This window comes from Lynx canadensis, chromosome B4, assembly GCF_007474595.2.
Source record: "Lynx canadensis isolate LIC74 chromosome B4, mLynCan4.pri.v2, whole genome shotgun sequence".
NCBI classification, from domain to species: Eukaryota; Metazoa; Chordata; class Mammalia; order Carnivora; family Felidae; genus Lynx; species Lynx canadensis.
The window spans coordinates 132,606,423-132,626,111 of NC_044309.1; the positions used below are offsets into that span (position 1 = coordinate 132,606,423).

Sequence of the window (19,689 nt, forward strand, 5' to 3'; positions counted from 1 at the left end):
AAAGGAGAAGCCTGGGGATTTGTAAAAGGTCTGTCTGTCTCTTCGCTGCCCTCCACTCACATCCCCCCCCCCCCCCCCCCACTCCTGCCCTTCTTGTAGGGCTCGTGGAATAATTTCTGATTCTGGGGGGCAGGTATCTTTCATGCTCCATTCTTGTTTGGACTTTGCCAGCGGGATTCATGGTGTTTCTGTAGACAATTGTTATTGCTTTAGGGAACAATCAGGATAAAACAAGGAAACAGCAAGTGATAGCTCAGCCTCGGGAGGCGGCAGAAATACCGGGCTTGAATTTTGCGGGTGTGTGAGAATTGCTCCCATCAATTTCTTGGCTGAAGGACAGCCACCCAGGAAGGTCTGGGGGGCCCTGAGCTCGTTGGTAATTACCCTGAACTAGTCCAGGACTTTCCACGTTTGCTAGGACCGGCAGAGGCACCGCGGTAAAGGAAAGCGAGCACAGCCTCGCCAGCCAGCAGACTTGCACGGTAATCGCCCCCCTCCGTTTCCCAGCTATGAAATGGGAGTGGCGGTCGGGTAGCACTAGGAATAACGATCATAATCATATTAATGTAGCAAAGTGCAGGTGAGGCCCTTGGCCCATGGTAGACATATGGATACGTGGAACTTAGTCTCAGCCGGTTCTGGTCTCTAGACTTGGGTGAGGCATGGTCTGCGTGAGCTCCCTGCGTGGCTGTCCTGGGGCTTCCTTTACAGATAGCAGTGCAGTCACTGAGCTCCGGGCAGAGGGCAAAGTTTAGAAGCCAAATCCGTCTTCTGTTTCTCAGCCTTCCGTTTCGCCACTTCCCTTTGGTTTGGGCTGTCTCTTCTTTTTACTTACGGGATTGTCTTGATTACAGGACGTTGTGTCGTACCTTCTGCTGTTGCTGCGGCCAGGACTCCATAGGGAGTAGAGAGAAGCTAGCGCTCACCTGGGGTTAAGTGAACAAAAACGGAGATTTAAGGAGCTGGACAGTGGTATAGGCTTGGTGGATTTCTTTTTTTTTTTTCAACGTTTATTTATTTTTGGGACAGAGAGAGACAGAGCATGAACAGGGGAGGGGCAGAGAGAGAGGGAGACACAGAATCGGAAACAGGCTCCAGGCTCTGAGCCATCAGCCCAGAGCCCGACGCGGGGCTCGAACTCACGGACCGCGAGATCGTGACCTGGCTGAAGTCGGACGCTTAACCGACTGTGCCACCCAGGCGCCCCGGCTTGGTGGATTTCTAAAAACGACTTGGAGACTGTTTACAAGAAAGGGAAGTAGAGGGGCGCCTGGGTGGCTCAGTCGGTTGAGCTCAGGTCATGATCTCACCATCTGTGAGTTCAAGCCCCACGTCAGGCTCTGCGCTGACAGCTCAGAGCCTGGAGCCTGTTTCGGATTCTGTGTCTCTCTCTCTCTCTGCCCCTCCCCCGCTCACGCTCTGCCTCTCTGTCTCTGAAAAATAAATAAACCTTAAAAAAATTTTAATAAAAAAAAAGAAAGGGAAGTAGATAGGTGAGATGCGAAATGATGGGAGAAAGAGACACTGAACTATCGAACGCCAAGGATGAGCCTATCCCTGGCGACACTGGGAATGAGGATTATTATCTGAATTCTTGATGCAGAACCTGAGGCGGGGGGAGGGGGTAAGTTTTCCCAGCGAGCAAGGAAGCGGCCAAACAGATCTGAAACCAGGTCTCTCTCTGACAGCCAGGTCTGTGCCTCGCCACTGTTGCCGGCAATCTTGCCTTGCAGAGAATGGCAAGTTAGGAAAAAGAGAATAGGATTTGCTTGAGTTTGATAGAACGTAGACATTACGCTTAAAGAAAAGGATTTTTTCTTACAAAAAGGGGGAGGACGAGTGAAATTTTATGTGACGTGCTTTGAACTTGGAAAATAAATAAATAAATAAGAGGGGCACCCGGCTGGCTCTGTTGGTCGGAGCACGCAATTCTTGATCTCGGGATTGTGAGTTCAAGCCTCCCACTGGATGGAGAGATTGCTTAAAAATAAAATCTTAAAAAAGAAAAGAAGGTTAAGTTTGATAGGCCAGACTGGTGTGGATTACAGAAGAGTAGGCTGATAAATAACCAGAAGGAAGAGCAAATGACTCTTTGTCCTGGGCGTCACTTGTCTTGGCGCCACCGGCTTTAGAAGGCAGGGGAGGGGAGGGGACATGCACAGGGACACTCTCCTGATTTGTCTCCACCTTCTCCTCCCTTCCCCTCGCCATCCCTCCCCACCCAAAACCAAAAAAAAAAAAAAAAACCTTAAGCAGGAAAAGAGGAGCTAATTAAAAAGGAGGAAAACATCCTTGAGACCAGTGAAATCTCCCTAATCCACAGTGACAGGCAGGGACCTACAGAACAGCAATTTGATTAAATAAGGATATAAGGGATTTAGAGGGACTCTCCAGTTGTGTCAGGTTTGTCTGCACGTCTTTGAAATATATTTATTTGGCTCCCAAAGCTAAAAACAAGCTGAGGAGATGGTTCCCATGGGAAAATATTTCCCATGGAAAATAGGGAGCCGTCTCAAGGCAAGGCCAAAGGGTGGATTGAGACCCTAAGAGGTTGGCAGAGGGTCTACAGGAGGTGCACTGGTAGAGAGAGCATCCCAAGGTCAGGGTGGGTGAAGCCAGCCTCGCCGAGGGGGTAACAGACTGCCGTCCCAGACGGGGAGGAGAGAACGGCACACCTCTCCCGCCCACGTCTCATCTCTCGCTCCAGGACCCGCTGCCCGTGAGTTACCTGTCATCAGAGACAGCCCTGTGGCTGCTTCCGGCCGAGGTGAAACAGCCAGAGGATGGTTGTCACGTAGGAAACACACCTGCAGGGAAGACGAGCACACCCTGGGGGTTCTTCCTGAGCCACTTCCTTGTGTCTTCAAGACTTGCGTCAGCAGATCAACCACCGAGGAATTAATGTTCTCGGACGGGCCGTGGAGGTCCCCTCTAGCTCCCTGCCGGTCATGCGGGGGGATTTGTGCCTTCCTAGGGCTTTGGAGGGGGAAATAATGAGTCACCTAGGGACAAGAGGAAAATAAGAACGTCTCATGTGTGCAAAATCATTTAAAATGGAGGCTCTTAGTACTAAAATCTCAGCCAACTAGCCAGAAATGGTTTGGTGGAGTATATTTCACTTGTCTTTGCTTACTCTGGTTGCCGTAAAGTCCGAGATGTTTATGTCCCTTAGAGAGAACACCTGTGGAAACAGGCCAGGTGCTCCAGAGAAGGCTGTTTATTCCCTGAGATCCTGAACCTAAAGAGGAATGGTCCTGTGTCCCTGGCTGGGGAGGTCTAGATAAGCATGGGAGCTGTTGGTTGTAAATCCTTGAAAGCAGAGGCCCCTGACGGCCATTCCCAAGTACATGGCTATCTATCTGCAAGCTTGGTGCTGCCTCAACTCCCACTTAGCCTCTACACGTGGCCACAGATCCGAATCTCCAGAGAAACCAGAAGGAGGATCTCACTAGAATAGGATTTGAGGGTTTCTATTTTAAAGGCTCCAGAAGATGAGTTAGAAGTAATTCAAGAGCAGGCACAGTAAAGAAATACGCACGCCTTGTTAGACCTTCAGCGAGAAGGCTAACATTTTCAACATGGACAGCTGATTAAGAGGTATCCTGTAAGCAGGGATTCCGCTGGTTTAGAATAGAGCACAACTGTCATTTGAAAGCCCCAAATGAGGAAAGGCCAGCCCTTGATCTCTTGGCCAGGCTCAGCCTTTTTCTTTCCTTTTTCTCACTTTCTTCTCCAAAAGAGATGGATTTGGGTCCCTAGGAGAATATTTAAGCAATAGCCAGCAGGTGAATCCTAAGGTCGTTGTCCATCCTGAGCCTACACGTTTTCAGGAAGGGCCATCTATGACCTTTCTCAGCGTCCTGGTCCGACATCTAACGCCCAAGAAAAGGCAACTAAGGCAAAAAGTCTCCAACCACAGCTCTAGAGTTCAGATGAAAGAAAACCACACCGTAGGGGTTTCAACACGAATCATTAACCTAGACTCAAAAGCAGGAGTGAGGGTCTAGTCACTCTGAGAGGAGCAGAAACACCTTTCCAGGAAACTCAGGGAATTTAAGTGTCAGAGAGCGAGTAATTGCAGATGGCTTCTAGCTCTTTCCCGGCAAAGTAACTCATGTGCTGTAGGGGCTTGAGACTCGTTGAAATGTTAAAGTTTACACGCCTTAAAACACACAGGAGACAATGAGGACAATCACCAAACCTGCCTAGATAAAGACTGCGGGCACTCAAGATGAAAAAAAAAAAAAAAATTTACGGGATGGAATCCACGGTTTGGGGTGCACCATTGCCCTCTATTGGATTAAATAAATCAGACCTCTAGTGTGGGAGTATGTTTTATTATCTCCGGCTGAGTTTGCCGAGAAGTCAGGGCACCTTCGAGTGGAAAATTAATTGATCCTTGTAAATGGGTCCTCTGTCTGCTGCCCCTTCCCCGAGGAAATCAATTACAGTTATAATTCTGAGGGCAGGTTGGTGATCGCGTTTTCATTCACTCAGCGTTTCCCAGGTGCCTACTAAGCATCGGTTCGATACGGTAGGGAATCTGAGGATAAATGACAGCAACCACTCCTACCATTTATCGAACGCCTACTGTGTGCCGGCGTCTTTATACGCATTAACACCCCTCTGGAGTCAATGTGGTTACTCCTGGCTAATGGATAAGCAGGACGCTGGGAAAATGAGTGACACCTCTCGGATTTAAATCCAGGCCCATCTACTCCTAAGCCCACACTCCGTCCACTAAGCTACAACTCTTCCCCTCCAGAAGTTTACAAACTATTAGGGGAAGTAGGATATACATATAAACACCTGTACCCGGGGTCCACAACGTATAGCCAGTAGGCTAAATTCCACCCATCACATGTGTTTGCCCATGAGCCAAGATGGGTTTCACATTCGTAAATGGTTGGGAGAAAAAAATCAGGAGAAGAAGAATACTTTGTGGCATGTAAAAAAGTATATGAAATTCAAGCTTCGGTGTTCGAAGTTTTATTGGAACCCAGCTACACCCATTCCTTACCGTTCTCTCAGGCTGCCTTCGGGGCTACAACTGCACGACTGAGTGGTTGTGGCAGAGACTGTATGGGCCGCAGAGCCCAAAATATTTACTCTCTGGTCCTTCCAGAAAAGGTTTGCCGACTCCTCCTCTATACTCCAAGGTGAAATGTTACATATCAACAGGAGAGGCTTGTAAAAAGCGTTCTGGGACTTAAGAAGAGGGGAAACTAACATTTAACCCACGGTGGGAGGTGTCGGAAGGATCTACAGGTGTGCTCTGTTTTAAGACTCAACACATGAAAACCCAGCATTTAAAACAGATAAGGTAAAAGCAGTTATTTGCATAACAAATTTTCCTTTTCATTTTGTAAAGGGATTCACCATGGGGTTGCTTTATAGAGTGAGCCTCTATAATGCATGCTAATATGATTCCACTTACAAATACTCTATTCCTAATAACTTTCCGAGAACATATCTATTGTGTACCGTGAGGCTTAGCTATAATCTTTTTTTTTTTTTTCCTGGTAGTGTAAGGTTTCTTACTGCTGAAAAGTAATGGAGCTGACCTTGCCAATTCAGCGGGGAGAGTAAGCGTTCTGCGTTACCTTCTCATGGTCTCCAAGAGGGGCTTTGCCTGACAAATGGAAGAAATGCCATGGGTTCCAAGTCTCTGCATTATGTGAAATTAACCCGCCGGGAGAATTTTACGTTTTTAGCCAACCTCCTCTTGGTAACTGCAGTTAAAGTCCTCACATGTAAACTCATCACTATTCTATCGCTTCATTTCATACACAAGATGCAAATTAATAAAAATCACAATATTTATAAGGAGCAATGTTTCTCTCTTAAAAAAAAAAAGAACACATTAGCTTAACTGAATTACAAGTGCAAGTCATATCATATTTAAATTAGAGCTCTCCCCCAACAAAATAGGAAGTGGTGTTGCCAGTTCAGTATAGGACCCAGTTCCTTCTTTCTTCGGGTCCTGAGCCTGAATCTTCCAGCAGCTTTGCGGTGTTATGCAATTGCTCTTTTCAAGAGATGCATAAAACGGAAGCCGCGGCTATTCATAGCCAACTTAGGAGGAGCTGAAATCTTTCAAGAAGTTTCTTGCCTGGTACCATCTCGACAGTAACTACGTGTTTCTGAACACATCCAATTAATCTGGATTTCACAGGGCGGCTCTTTTAAAGAGCCGTCTTGTGGCTTTTGTTTTCATCCTCTGTGGTGACTCTATCTTAGAAGTGGACATACATTCCTGGTATCTAAGCCTGAATGTTTTTCGGGTGTTTTGGTGGTAAAAGAAGCCTAAATGGAAATGCAAGGGCAGAGAAAATCATGCGTGGGGAAGTCCTGTGCCGCCAAATGGCGTAGATCTGTGTCGCGGGGCTGCTAATGGATATTGTGCGCAATCCATAAAGGGGCAAAGTGAGAGAGACACAGAGGGAGGGTGAGAGGCAGAGCCAGCATTAAGGGCAGGAGCCCTGCATGGTTCTGAGGCAGGATTCCTGGGCAAACGGCATCGTCAACGGGCTTGCGGTGGGTGGGGGAAGCTGATGGAGGTGGCTTGACTGCCTCCGGAAACTGCCACCTCAAGTTCACATTCTCCAGCAGGTAGCTTTGCAGCCATTTCTGAAGCTCAGCGCTGGAAGGAAACGCACATTTAATCTGTCTGTGAGGTTCTTTAAAGAGATGTCTCTCCCTTCATCTCCCCCTGAGGTCAGGAGCACGGTAACTGCACACAGTAGCTAGAAGGCTCCATTGCGTTCTTGAATTCCTGAGGTGGCCAGCATCAATCGATGCATCATGGAAGGTACTGACTATAAAACAAATGGACAAACACTGAGCAAAATATGGTAGTTCAGTGTTCTTCTTCCCTGGTGGTAATTCAAAAGTTTTCGAAGTTAATACTAATGGGTACAGACAAATGGGATATAAATTTCCATGCATTTTTATGACCAAACAGAAGCCCAAGCCCTGGGGGGGTGGCCCTGCTATTAGGGAAGCAGGGAGCAGTAAATGCAAGGGGAGAAATTGCAAAACGCCGTGATTTCAACGAGACTAGAACACTCTCCCACTCCCCCCCGAACGTCTCCCTCCTACCAAAGAGCATCTGAACAGATTTCATTTCACAAATGGAAATGGGACGCAAACAAATTTTTTCAAAGTGATCTCATTAAGAGTGGGCCTGGTTTCATTGGGTTTTCAGAGCCAGGATTAATATTATAAGCTGGGGAGTTCTGTTATGGGCCCCGGGGGGAAGGCAGAGAGAGAGCTGGTGCTTCGGGAGCAACGCTGCCTCACCTCCTCACGGAAGTTACGCACGGCCAGCCTGGTCCAAGCGCCCAGGCCGGATCCGAGTTCCATGTAACATAGGAAAGATCTTCCCAAGCTCAAGGTCATATCTAGAGCATGCCTTGGATATTTTTTGCATCCCTAATTTATGTGACTTTCTAATATGTTTAGCATTTGCCCTCCCCTTGTCTCCATCCTGCTTATTAAGGTAAATTTGCATAGAAATGGGATCTTGGATTTCAGGACCATTCACCTGACACTTGATCTCCTGAGGTGACCAGTATCTGTGTCAATACCATGAGGGTGACCCACAGACACCACATCTCCCTGCAAACTCAAAGCAAGGCCTTAATTAGGGGAGGCTTTTCATGTTAAAGCCACGGGGTGAAGCAAATCAGCAAAAGCATTTAGCACTCACTAAGGAGGGCAGAATACTCCTTCCTGTTGAGTGGGCCATCCTAGGTCACAATTTTAATTTGCCTTAGATGGACAGATCCTGAAGAAAGGATACAAAAAGTATATATCTTTGTGTGTGTGTGGGGGGGGATAAATTTTGGCACACAGTTAACTATGACATTTTGCTTGGGCTCCTGAAATATTTTTTTGCCTAATATCTATTTTTCAGATGGGTAATCGTCATCTCTACAAATTACCTTTGGAAGACCAAACAAATGTGGAAAGTCAGAGAAACGGGTCACTTGGCTGCCATCACTGTGGCAGTGGCTTTAATTCCCTGATCTCTTCGTGCCGCACCCTCCCCACCAGGCAGCCACCTTCCTTAGTCACCTAAATCTTGTCACTTCGGTGGAAATTCCCACAGAGAGGGTGATTGTGGTCCTGGTTTACTGGTCACTGAAAGTCATTAGGTGTGAGTTCACTGACGTAAAGGGGTTCAGACTTTGGCACATTCTGACAAACGTAAATGCCAAACAACAGCTTCCAAGACTGTCCCAACAGCGAACTGTCTTAGCACAGAAACAAAGGACTTGCAGGTCTTGGAGAATAAGCATCAAATTCCAAAGAGGAAAGTTCATAAAAGTTGGGAGAAATCAGAAGAAAACTCTTCTGTCTTTTCTGTTTTTGAGCTCTTTTTGGCCAGGCTCCCTTTGCTGAGGATAAATTCAAATACAATTATTTTAAAGACAGAAAGTCTACCTAGTTTTATCTCGTGCAACATTTTGTGTCTATTGTTTAATTTATTTTTTTTAAATTTTTTTTCATGGTTATTTATTTTTGACAGAGAGAGAGTGCGAACGGGGGAGAGGCAGAGAGAGAGGGAGACACAGAATCAGAAGTAGGCTCCAGGCTCCGAGCTGTCGGCACGGAGCCCGATGTGGGGCTCAAACTCATGAGCTGTGAGATCATGACCTGAGACGAAGTCGGACGCTTAATCGACTGAGCCACCCAGGCACCCCGCGTCTATTGTTGAATTTAATCTCACATCCTTATTAGTTGAATATTATGATCTCCACTTTACAGATAAGGAAACTGAGACTCCAAGAGGTTTAGTTATTACACAAGAACATACAGCTATTCACCAACAAAACCAGGACTCTGCTCTATGACATCCCACCTGTCTCCTAAAACAACAACTGTATTTCATTTGTAGGCTAACTTTCTTATTTTACACAGGCCTTGCGTATTACTGGGGGTGGGGGCATTTTAACTCAATTCAGAGGTATTATAATGGTATCTTTCAAAATGTGCTTGGCTTACACTATAATAATGCAACAAGGAATCTGACTAATCGAGTCCCCTGACTCTAAAGCCAGAATGTTTTCCACTCTCAAGCCATGTGGAAGGATGCTAAGTTCCCCACTGGCCGATGCTGCCTAATTCTCTTAAATGATTCAGATGTAAAAGAGAAAATGGCATCTGTCTAATTAACACCGCCTGGTTAAATATAGCTGCCAAGGGACAGCCTCAGGACGATGTTTACAGAACAGTCTTTCCAGCCCCTCGGGCCCCAAGTTAGAGATGATAGTGAATCTTCAATCCTTATCAACCAGAAACAGAGATGCCCCAGGGATGGTGACAGGCCGGGCAGGCAAAGGGAGGAGAAAGGGGAAAGGCGCTGCTGGCCTTCATTTCCCGCTCCTGGAGCTTGGGGATTCAGGGAACGACGGGAAGCAGATCCCACAGGCTCCCTCCCACAGCAAGTCCACAAAAACAAAAGCCCTCCCTGTGAACCTGGGTCTTCCTCTCAGGCCCGGAGACCTTCGGCCAAGCACCTACCACCTGCTAAGACTGCTAGGTGCCCGCTGCTCTGAGCCCTTCCCTGGACAGAAAGGCACAATAAACACATTACCTCTCTTCCAGCTTCACATCACAACATGGAAGCCATTGCCAAGTTTGACTTCACCGCCTCCGGCGAGGATGAGCTGAGCTTTCACACCGGAGATGTTCTGAAGGTAGGTGACGTGGGGCCCCGGGGAGCCGCGGGGGAGTTTGGGTTACTCTGGTCTGGTCACTGTGTTCATCGAACAACCCATGGCTTTCTTTTCTTTTCTTTTCTTTTCTTTTCTTTTCTTTTCTTTTCTTTTCTTTTCTGATATACTCTTCTCTTCTCTTCTCTTCTCTTTTCTTTTTTAAGTTTATTTATTTATTTTGAGGGAGAGAGAGAGAGAGAGAACGAATGGATGAGGGGCAGAGAGAAAAGGAGAGAGAGAGAGAATCCCAAGCAGGCTCCACACTGATAGTGCAGAGCCGGATGTGGGGCTCAAACTCACAAAATGTGAGATCATGACCTGAGCCGAAATCAAGAGTCAGATGCTTAACCCACTGAGCCATCCAGGTGCTCCCCCCATGCCTTTGTTTCTTCAGAACTGCATGTGGTTTCTTTCAAAAAAGAGAAATTCACCTCAATCAAAAGGGTTCCTTCTGAGCTCCCGGGTGCCAGTTACCAGGGTACCTGATGGAAATAAGTCACCATCCTTGTCCTGAGATACTTGTGGTCTGGAGAGGGAAAGAAATCCATCCAAAGGGCTCTTACAGATGTTCTCGTCTAAGTGCTCAGGGAGCACAGGTGAGGGAACAAGGGATCCCACTCGAGAGATGGGGTGGCAGGAAGCTGCAGCAACACCTGTGGCCGGGGAATGCAGGGAACGTGGCTGGACGTTTACCGGAAGCTCAGATGTAAGCAAGCCCATGTGGCTTCAGTGAGCACTGTGAGGTTCAGTGTCGCCAAAACTCAACCGAGGGTGCAGGCTGGAGACAGCCGGGAAAAGATGACTGGAACAGACGTGGGCCAATGGAGGCCATGCACACCCCAGCCGTTCGGGGACGCCTTAAAACCTGCCTAACACCCACATTTGAGTTGTTGTGGCTACGTGCAGAGACAAAGTGGCCTTGGACTTCCACATTCCATGCATCACACTTGCAGGCTTCACATCTTAACCCCGATTTTGAGCAAAACCAGAAGCCCTTCTGCAGGCCATTTGGGGAGTCTGTGACGCTAATGCCCACCCCCCCACCGGCCTAGCCACAGAGCACCCTCAGAAATCCTGATTCCTACTCCTCAGCAGCCGACATGGGCCTTCTCAGCCTGCACAGCAACACTGAGGCCACCAGTGTCTCGCCCCTAAGAAGTATATTTGCCGTAGCGAGAGCCTTGTCAGTATGTGACGGGGTGACTCAGAAAGTCACTTGGTTTGGGACTTGAACACCCCCAGTATTTGTCCTTCTAACCGCTCTCACCTTGCAAGCTCTAGTAATATAGTTGTGAAGGGTGTGCCTTCAATGCTGGAGCTTCTCAAGGTCAAAACGTCACCTGGGCCACCCACCCAGGAAGAGGCGACCTTCACTTCTGTGGGATCTTACCAAGGCCACAGAGGCATCTGCCACACGGTGAGCAGTCCCTCCCTTCTCTCTGGGATATTGTGACCATGTGATTATCAACCACTATACAGGGTCCTCGCTCAAAAGAGGCCAACGGGCCAACTCCCACCCCTCATCTCCCATTGCAAACAGAACCCGATATCTTGCTCAAGAGTTTCCTATTCCTCAGAAAAGCAGAAAGAAAAAAATGTTCCTCAACTCTGCTTCTCAGTCCACCTCCTGATTTCTTTCTTCTCCTTGGCTCCCAACACCAGGAAGAGTTCCCTGTGCTGATGCCTCTACTTCCTCACCTCCCACTGAGTCTGCTGGAACTTTCTGGAAACTGCCTCTTACCCTCAACACTCCCTTCAAGTCCACCCGTGATCTCCTTAATGTATCATAGCATGACACTACTACAGCGCCTGTAGAAGGTGACACCGTTAGCTGTCCCTCTTCTGCATCTGACTGGAGCTCTGCCTCGCTCCTCAACATTACTCTGTCCTGAATATTCTTCTTTCTTGAGATCTCTCAAGCAATCCCCCGCCTCACGAGAGAGGAGTCTGATGAAGTAAAAAGGAGCAGGAGTTTAGAGCCAGAGAAGTTGGGAGTTTGAATCCCAGCTGACTAGCTGTATGGCCCTGGATCGGTCCCCTGCCCCTCTGAGCTTCACTGTCCTTCATCTGCAAGCGGGGACTGTAACTATTTTGCAGGGTTTGGGGAAGGATTAGAGGTAATGGCCCCACCTCAAAGTGGATGTTCCGTGAATGGTTGCCGTATTCCAGTATTGCCCATTCCTGCCACCGTTCAGACCATCGCCACAGCCCCTTGACTGACTTCATCACCTCCTGTCTCTTACTCCTTCAATCATTCTACGTACTAGTCTTCGGAGGATCTTTCTGGGAAAAAAATCAGGTCAGATCACCTCCTTGCTCAAAAACATTCAGCGGTTCCCCATTACCAGTTGATAGAAAGTTAAGCCACCTGGCCCCAACCCGCTCCCCAACCTCCCCAAGCTCTCGTCCGTGAACACGCACACATACATACACGCACGCGCACATACACACACCCTTGTGTATGTAATGCCCAGGTCACGTTGCAATATATACACCGAGTTTCTCGCACTCTCCCCGTACTCCAAATGCCTTTCTCCTCCACAGCCATATTTGACTACCTCTGCCTCGGAACCCTCACTAATCGTCCACACCCCCTATGGCCCCAGCAAAATGAGTCACTCCCTCTTTAGCTCTTCCACGGCATGGCAACACACGTCATTCAAGGTGCTGCTGATCTCCCCTCCCGAGACGGTTATTTGTGAGCAGCCAAACCCCTGTGCTCTTACGAACACTACACCCACCTCCCATCACTGCCCTTACCCTGTGGGATCCTGACCGCCCGTGCATGTGTTGGCTATTCCACTCGCCAAAGCTCTGTGAGGGCAGGGGCCAGGTCTGCCTCAGTGTCCAAAACAGCAGAAAGGTGACCCTCCCTAATATTTGATGAATGAATGAGTGGTGGTTCCCTCCATCTAGGAGCTCCCTGAGAGCAGAGCCAAGCCGGTTCATCTTTGTGTCTTCCCAGCAGCGCCCCCCACGCAAGTCACAGCCCCAAATAGGTGCTCAGCGCAAATTGCATGAATTGTTAAATTGCATTTCTGCACGCTCGTGTAGAATTCCATCAGAAGGGCAAACCTGTCCTTTTCAAATTCTGTTCCTTGCAGCTGTGCTGATGGAAAGAAAAGTGGAGAGGGGCTTGTTGGCCGAACCCCACAGCATGTCTCTATCATGGCGGTCAGTAGCCCTGCCCGTGGGTCTCTATGTATGACTGCAACATCTGCCCCTCCGCTCCAGAGATGGGTAAAAAGCCCCAAGATCTTGCAATTGCTTTCCAAAGCAGCTCTTGACCGCCCCAGCAATTTACTCCTGGGATGCTCTTTCATCCTAGACTTTTCGTGCTAAAAGACTAAACAGACTTTTTCACCAAAAGGTACAAACAAGGTCTGACGAGCTCACCACCAGCTAACCCCCTCTAGACTGTGAGTTCCCCGGGACACAGGCCTCAGCGTCTCCATCTCTGTATTCCCAGCACCTAAGCGCAAACAGCAGGTGCTCACTAGATGCCGATCAAAGGACGATGAACAAGATGATGGACGGGGAACTCTGGCCGAATGGCTCGATCCAGCTTCTCCTGTGACAGAAACATTAGGAGTCAGATAATTTTATGTTCATGCCTCAACCCCTTGGACCTGCAGCTCTGTGCGGCCCCGGACTTAACATGTTCCCTCTTAAATCTGCCGCTGTTTTAAAAAAAAACAAAAAACGACCCAGTCCATTTCCACCCGCTTCTGTACTGTGTCTAACTCAACCCTGTTTCTTCCTACTAAAACAGTGACCTGAAAGCATGAAGAGTTAATCCTATGTAATTAACTGCAATACTTCAGATTTCTGCTATGCCTCTAAGAGCTATAATTCCATCCAATTTTAAAATTCTCCCAACTGTACATTTTGTCCTCTTCCCACGTCTAACTTATTCTCAGGCCATGTAACCCAGAAAATTATTCTCGTAGGCAACATTATACGAATTAACATACAGTAAAGTGAAGTGTAAAACCTCATGTGTTCAGGCTGAACCCCTTGCTCGAGTTTTCATGATGGGGACAAGAGATAGGGGGAACCGAACAGACAGAGAGATGAGAAGAACAGGAAGTATGGGGCCCTGGGCCAACAACGGCAGAAGGAAACCACCTCCCCCCAAACACTCCTCTTTGCAGAAAATGAGATTCTTTTAAAACCTTGCCTTCTATACGCCATAAAAAGCCTGTAAATTCACCTCTCTGGGAACACGATCTTAGGCAGACGGAGCACCAGGTGGTGGGGAGAAATGGCCGCCATTGTGGGATAATCTTTCAGTTGCTACAGGAGGTAGATGGGTGTGAGCCACAATGACTAAAATTACAGCTGGTTTCAGGTCAGAGAACTAAGTACATAGTTGGTTCTTACCGTGATGAGCCAATTTCCACATGGCCTCTTTTACCTTATCCCCGCTCACCTTCGTATTTGACATGTGCTACCCAGCCCAAACATCGCACTCCCATGTGATGGGAGAAAGGAACTCCAAAGCCATACGTTGAGGGGTGAAGGCATGGAGTGAAGTGTCCTTGTGTTCTCTGTGTGAATCCCGGGCACCGGTGCCGGGTTTCCAAGTGCTTTTTTTGACCTAGATTTTTCTGCTCCCCCCACTCCGCCCCCTCTCGGCATACACATACCCACGAGTCCTTAGTGATACCAGCAGTCATATTTGATGATAGAAACTATAAAGTTTTCTGTCCTCAGCAACTCTAGAACTCAAATATGAGACACACTTTTATTTCTTCAGAACAGGTGATTAAATTCAAAACATACACATATAACACTTTAAAGAACTTATAAACCCTACTATGTCCTTCAGAGCTGGAGGTCTCCCTCCCAAGAATACCACATTTTGCAGAATTGTGTTTTAAAAAATTTTTAATGTTTATTTACTTTTGAGAAAGAGACAGAGGGAGGGAGGGGCAGAGAGAGAGGGAGACACAGAATCTGAAGCAGGCTCCAGGCTCTGAGCTGTCAGCAGAGTCTGCCGCAGGGCTCGAACCCACGAACCACGAGATCACGAGATCACGACCTGAGGCGAGGTCAGACGCTTAACCCACTGAGCCACCCAGGCGCCCCTTTCAGTATGCACTTTCTGAAGGACTTCGAGGCACCAGAGCTCATCTGATCCTCACATCAGCTCGGGAGATGCTAGCTGGTTGTCACTGTCCCCACTTATCAGATGGCTAATTGACCTGCGGAAAGTCACACAGCGAATGACAGGGCCAAGCTGGAAACCAAGCCTTCTCAATTCCAAACGCGGAGGGCCGGCCCCTTTCTTCCACCCCGGGGGTGATATTCGAAATAATCAGTTACTTCGCTGTCTTCATCTCTGCTCCTCCCTGGGACAGAGAAACCCATGGGACCGAGACTTCAACTCCACCTGCCATAGGACGACTCTGAAATCCCCAGTGCCAGCCCCAACCTCTCTGCCCAGCCCAGACACACATCTCCAACGGCCCTCTGAGCTTTTCTCCTCAGACTCAGGGGGCAGCTTGGATTCACCCACATGCACCCACATGCAGTCTGAAGCCCATGGGTTTTGCCTCAGACCTGCTTCTCCTCATGTATTAGCAAAGCCATCACCACCCACTCGGTCTCCCAAGGGCGAAATCCGGAGCCCTCCCAGAGTCCGCTTCTCCCTTGGTTCCAAGAACGGTCGCGAAATCCCGCACACTTTGCTTCCAGGTTCCTCTAAAATACCTCTTCGCCCCTCGCTGGGATGGCTGCACTCCCTTCCCGGACTTTCCCCCGCCCAATCCGTCTTCACTTTCTGACGCAGGGCTCTTTCTTGGCTCTAATTCTGGCTGTGTTATGTCCCTGCTCAGAATCCTTTAGTGGTTCCCCATAAATTTCAAGATGGAAGCCCAGACTTTCCAACATGGGCTACAAGGGCCTGTACCTCTGGTATCCCCTCGGCCCCTGGGGCCACAATCTAACCTCCCGCGGGACGGAAGCCTTTCCTTCCCAGAATGCACCTCACTTCCTCTCATCCCAGAAGTTCCTCCGCCGTCTGACTTTGCCTGGGTAACTCCTTCCGTTGCCTGGGCAACTCCAGGGCCTCTCCTCCAGGCAGTCTTTCCTGCCCACCTTCTGCTTTCTCCTTTAGTGTAGCATGTCTATCTGTTACGGAGTCTTCAGCTACAAGAAACAGAAACTTAAATGCGGCTTAAACAATAATGCAAATTTATTACTTCTCATACAAAGTCCCGAAGCAGGAGGGCTCCAGCGTGGCTAATTCAGTGGCTCAATGACACCATTAAGCTTCTTTTCATTTTTTTCCTCTGCCGTCTTCATTAGTGTTCAAGTCCATGCCGCCCGCTTTAGAAACATTCTCAGTGGGGGATGGGCGCAAATATTTGTCTTTTAATAGCGAAACTACTATTTTCTGAAATAACCAGAAGCCACATAGAGCCAAGTGGTGAGTCATATGAGTAATCAAGGGAAGTGATAGCATTTGGGGTCACAGTCAGAGAAGGACCATACAGTAATGAGACCGAACTTCTGGTTTTGCTTGTGATCTGGCTCTAAAAGCAAGTTTAGAAAAGGCATCCCAAACATCTTGAGTTACGTCCAAATTGTTTGTGAAGCACATGGAGTGTGAACACAGAGAGTTACTGTTTTCAAAGCTGGCCCCACTGGATGTTTAAGTTTTAATTTGCTTGTTGAAAAAAAAAAAAGGAACAAATTAAATTTTTAAAAGGTTCCTGGTTACCTAGCAGAGAAGAAAAAAACCATGGAGTGGTCGCTCTTGCCTTCCCAACACCTGCTCACATGAGGAGCTTCAGATGCTGAGATCTGGGACACATGAGTTTCCAACATATAAAGAGAAAGGATTGCAGAGAGGCCCCTGAATGCTGAGTCTGGGAGGTCACACCATGGTGGCGTCCCATGTGTGGATGGCACTAGGGGACAGAAATTAGCTCGGGGTCAAGGAAGCCAAACTCTAGAGACAAACCTGTTGCTCTCCCACTGGAGCCCCTGTGTTGTCTCTCTGGCTTATTTCCCTCTAAATCCGAAAGGGTGTTCTTTGCCCCGCAGCCCCTTTCTTCTGCCTCTTGGCGTCCTCCCTACAATCTTTGTCCTTCCTTCCTTCTCTTCCATGTAGATCTTAAGTAACCAAGAGGAGTGGTTCAAGGCGGAGCTTGGGAGCCAAGAAGGATATGTGCCCAAGAATTTTATAGACATCCAGTTTCCTGAGTAAGTATTTCCAGCCTGCTGACACGGGCCTACCCACTCACACTCCCCTTACTTTTTCAGCAGTCACTAAAATTATCCATCCATACCCAAGACACTGTCAAAACCGGTTGCCTCTGGAGAGGGAATCACAAAGCTGAAGGCCAGGGTGGGAGGGAGATTTGCATTTCACTGCATTCCCTTTTGAATTTTATACCATGTGCATGTATCGCCTATTTTAGGTTTATAAGCTAAACTCATCTATAACCGCAATCACAGGGTTTCCACAAATTCCACCGGGGGCGCTGTTGGCCACCCGTGTCAGAAGCTGCCTCTTCAGAGCGAGTCTTTTCTCCCAACCTCTTCCACCCTCACTAGGAACCCCACACAGCTCCCTGCCTTCCCTAAACCGTGCTCAAACCAGTGAGAACAATCAGAGTGGGGGGAAGAGGAAATTCCCTTCCTAAGGAGGAAACAAAAATTGAGATTGGGTCTCGTTTGTCTCAAGAATTGACCACAAAAGTTAGATAGAAATCTAATCTGGTCCGCGAGTCACAGTCTAGCCCAAAGAGCAGAGGTCTGTTAGAAACCCCAAGCGGTGTGGGCGACCCTGTGAACCAGGACTGACCACTGAACCGACAGAATGACCACTGACCTCAGCGCTTGATGTTGCCCTGTAATCTCCTCAATGACCCCCTCACACCTTCTCGCTCCTCAAGCCTCCAGCCCCTCCCCCACGGCACTGTTGACTCAGGGCCTTCCTTCCAGGGTCACTGGGACGATCAAGCCACCGGAAAAGCCCCTCTTGCCCATCCCCCCACCTGACTCACTGCATCCACCCACCTCCTGCAACTTACTGGGACACTGCCTTTCCTGCGGCCGGTTGGGAAGAATCGTCTGTGCCTCTGGCAGAAACTCTCCCCTCTCTCTCTGTCTCACATCAATTCTCTCTTCCTCTCGGCTGGGTCACTCCCATCCACAAAGATTTTGCAATGTCTCCCGTCTAACAACAGAAAAAAACCAAAAAAACAAAAAAACGTTCTTGATCCCAAGTCCCCTTCCAGCTACCACTCCCCTTCTTCAAAAGAATTGTGTGCACTCTTATCTCTAACTTCTCTCCTCCTACTGAAACCTTTTTATCAAGGTCACAGTGAACAACTGGGTCCACTGTCTCAGCATGGTAGAACCTAAGTTCCGTGGCAGCAAGGGTTCTCGTCCACCTTGCTCACCACTGTATCCCGAGTGCCCAGAAGCAGGTCAGCGCATAGTAGGTATTTGATAAAAACTGTTGAATGAACAAGTGAATAGCTTTGGAATGATGCGTAATAACGTAACCCTGCCCACTCGTTTAACTTATAGCGTGTGGACGTTTTTTGCAAGTCTTGAAGTCACGTGTCAAACTCCCATCAGAGGATAAGTGTGTACTTTCTAAACGATCTCCTAACTGCTGGCTGCCTCTGCCAAAATATTTCCATTGAGGTATGGCTGCCGAGGAGCGTGGCCCATTCCTCTGCCCGGCCCCATTACGTTTCCTGCACAAGGCAGAAGCTGTGGCGGGCAGTCCCTTGTTCAGCCCTGCAGCAAAGCACGACAGGTATCCCGGCAGGATCTCTAGGCAGGTGACCACCAGAAACCCTCTGCTTCCAGCCCCTCGGAGCCCAAAGAAACTTCGCCTGCAGCACCAGGTCTGGAACAAGGTGCTCCTGTCTGGAGTCTAGGTTCCTAAATTCCAGACAGCGTAGAGAATTGCTCACAAAGGCATCCAAAGAGTGTGGGACATTCACCTTAGGGGGACGCACATACTAGCCTTCCAGGGGCAACAATGGAGAAGCCGCCTTGCGGAAATGGGGCCAGTCCCTCTTAGGGCCGCTGAGCGATCGCAAACACTCATTTCGCTCTTGTGTGGTTGAGAGGTTTCTGGCCACCTGCCCTGAGGCTGCAGCTACTGTTTGCCTTGCCTTTATGGCAGCTCTTGGCCTTCACACGCGCTCTGCCACCCGCCGCGACACTTAGAGGCTGCCTGCCACCCTGACTGTTCCCCTGAAAGTGTAGTTTCTCCCCTGTTTCTTCTTTTCCACCATAAAGATTATTTTCCTGGATTTGGGGGAGGGCCCCGGAGCTGGCTGTGTAGACGCTGCTCTCTGGTCGCTGCTAGCCTTGCTCCATGCCACCCGGATCATGAGGGCCCCTGGGCTCTCAGCCTGGGGGAGAGCCCACGGCTCCCCAGCTCCGGTCCCCCAGTGCCTGAAGGGGCTCCTGTCTTGCTGGCACATCGTCTGTCCCTGCAGCGCTCTTTCCTAGTGACATCCCTCACATAGCTGCCAGCAGGCGGCCGCTTCCCGCAGCGAGTCACTCCCACACTGTCCCATTTTGGTGCAGTGGCACATTTCCATGATTCAGGTTTTCCAAGTGAGAGAGAGGGAAGGAACAAAGGGGGTGCGTCAGGGGAACACTCACTTGCCTCGCCTGCAAACCGCCTAGAGCACGTGTTTGGTTTTAGAGGCCCCGGCCCCCCCTTCGGCCTCTTTCTGCTCTCTACTGACCAGAGTCCCCGGCCTCTGTCCCTTTGGCTCATCTCTTCTCCCCTTCCCCTCCATCGCTCTGGCAACTCACCAAGATCCTCTGGTTTTATCTCATCTAATAGATGGTTTCACGAAGGCCTCTCCCGACACCAGGCAGAGAACTTACTGATGGGCAAGGAGGTTGGTTTCTTCATCATCCGGGCCAGCCAGAGCTCCCCAGGGGACTTCTCCATCTCCGTCAGGTACTGGCCACCCCC

The 19,689-nt window shown here is 48.9% G+C and overlaps 1 protein-coding gene across 3 annotated transcripts in view; it reads left to right on the forward strand.

The window, feature by feature from the left end:
• GRAP2 (GRB2 related adaptor protein 2) overlaps window positions 1-19,689 on the forward strand; it is a 62,684-nt gene that overhangs the window by 32,614 nt on the left and 10,381 nt on the right. For 2 of the 3 annotated variants that reach the window (XM_030320696.1, XM_030320697.1), the window contains exons 2-4: window positions 9,613-9,704; window positions 16,843-16,934; window positions 19,555-19,674. In XM_030320696.1, coding sequence (XP_030176556.1) covers window positions 9,627-9,704; window positions 16,843-16,934; window positions 19,555-19,674 — 290 coding nt within the window. In that variant the 5' untranslated portion in view covers window positions 9,613-9,626. Of the gene's footprint in view, window positions 1-9,612; window positions 9,705-16,842; window positions 16,935-19,554; window positions 19,675-19,689 lie in introns of those variants that run through there. The other variant, XM_030320698.1, reaches the window with a different exon arrangement.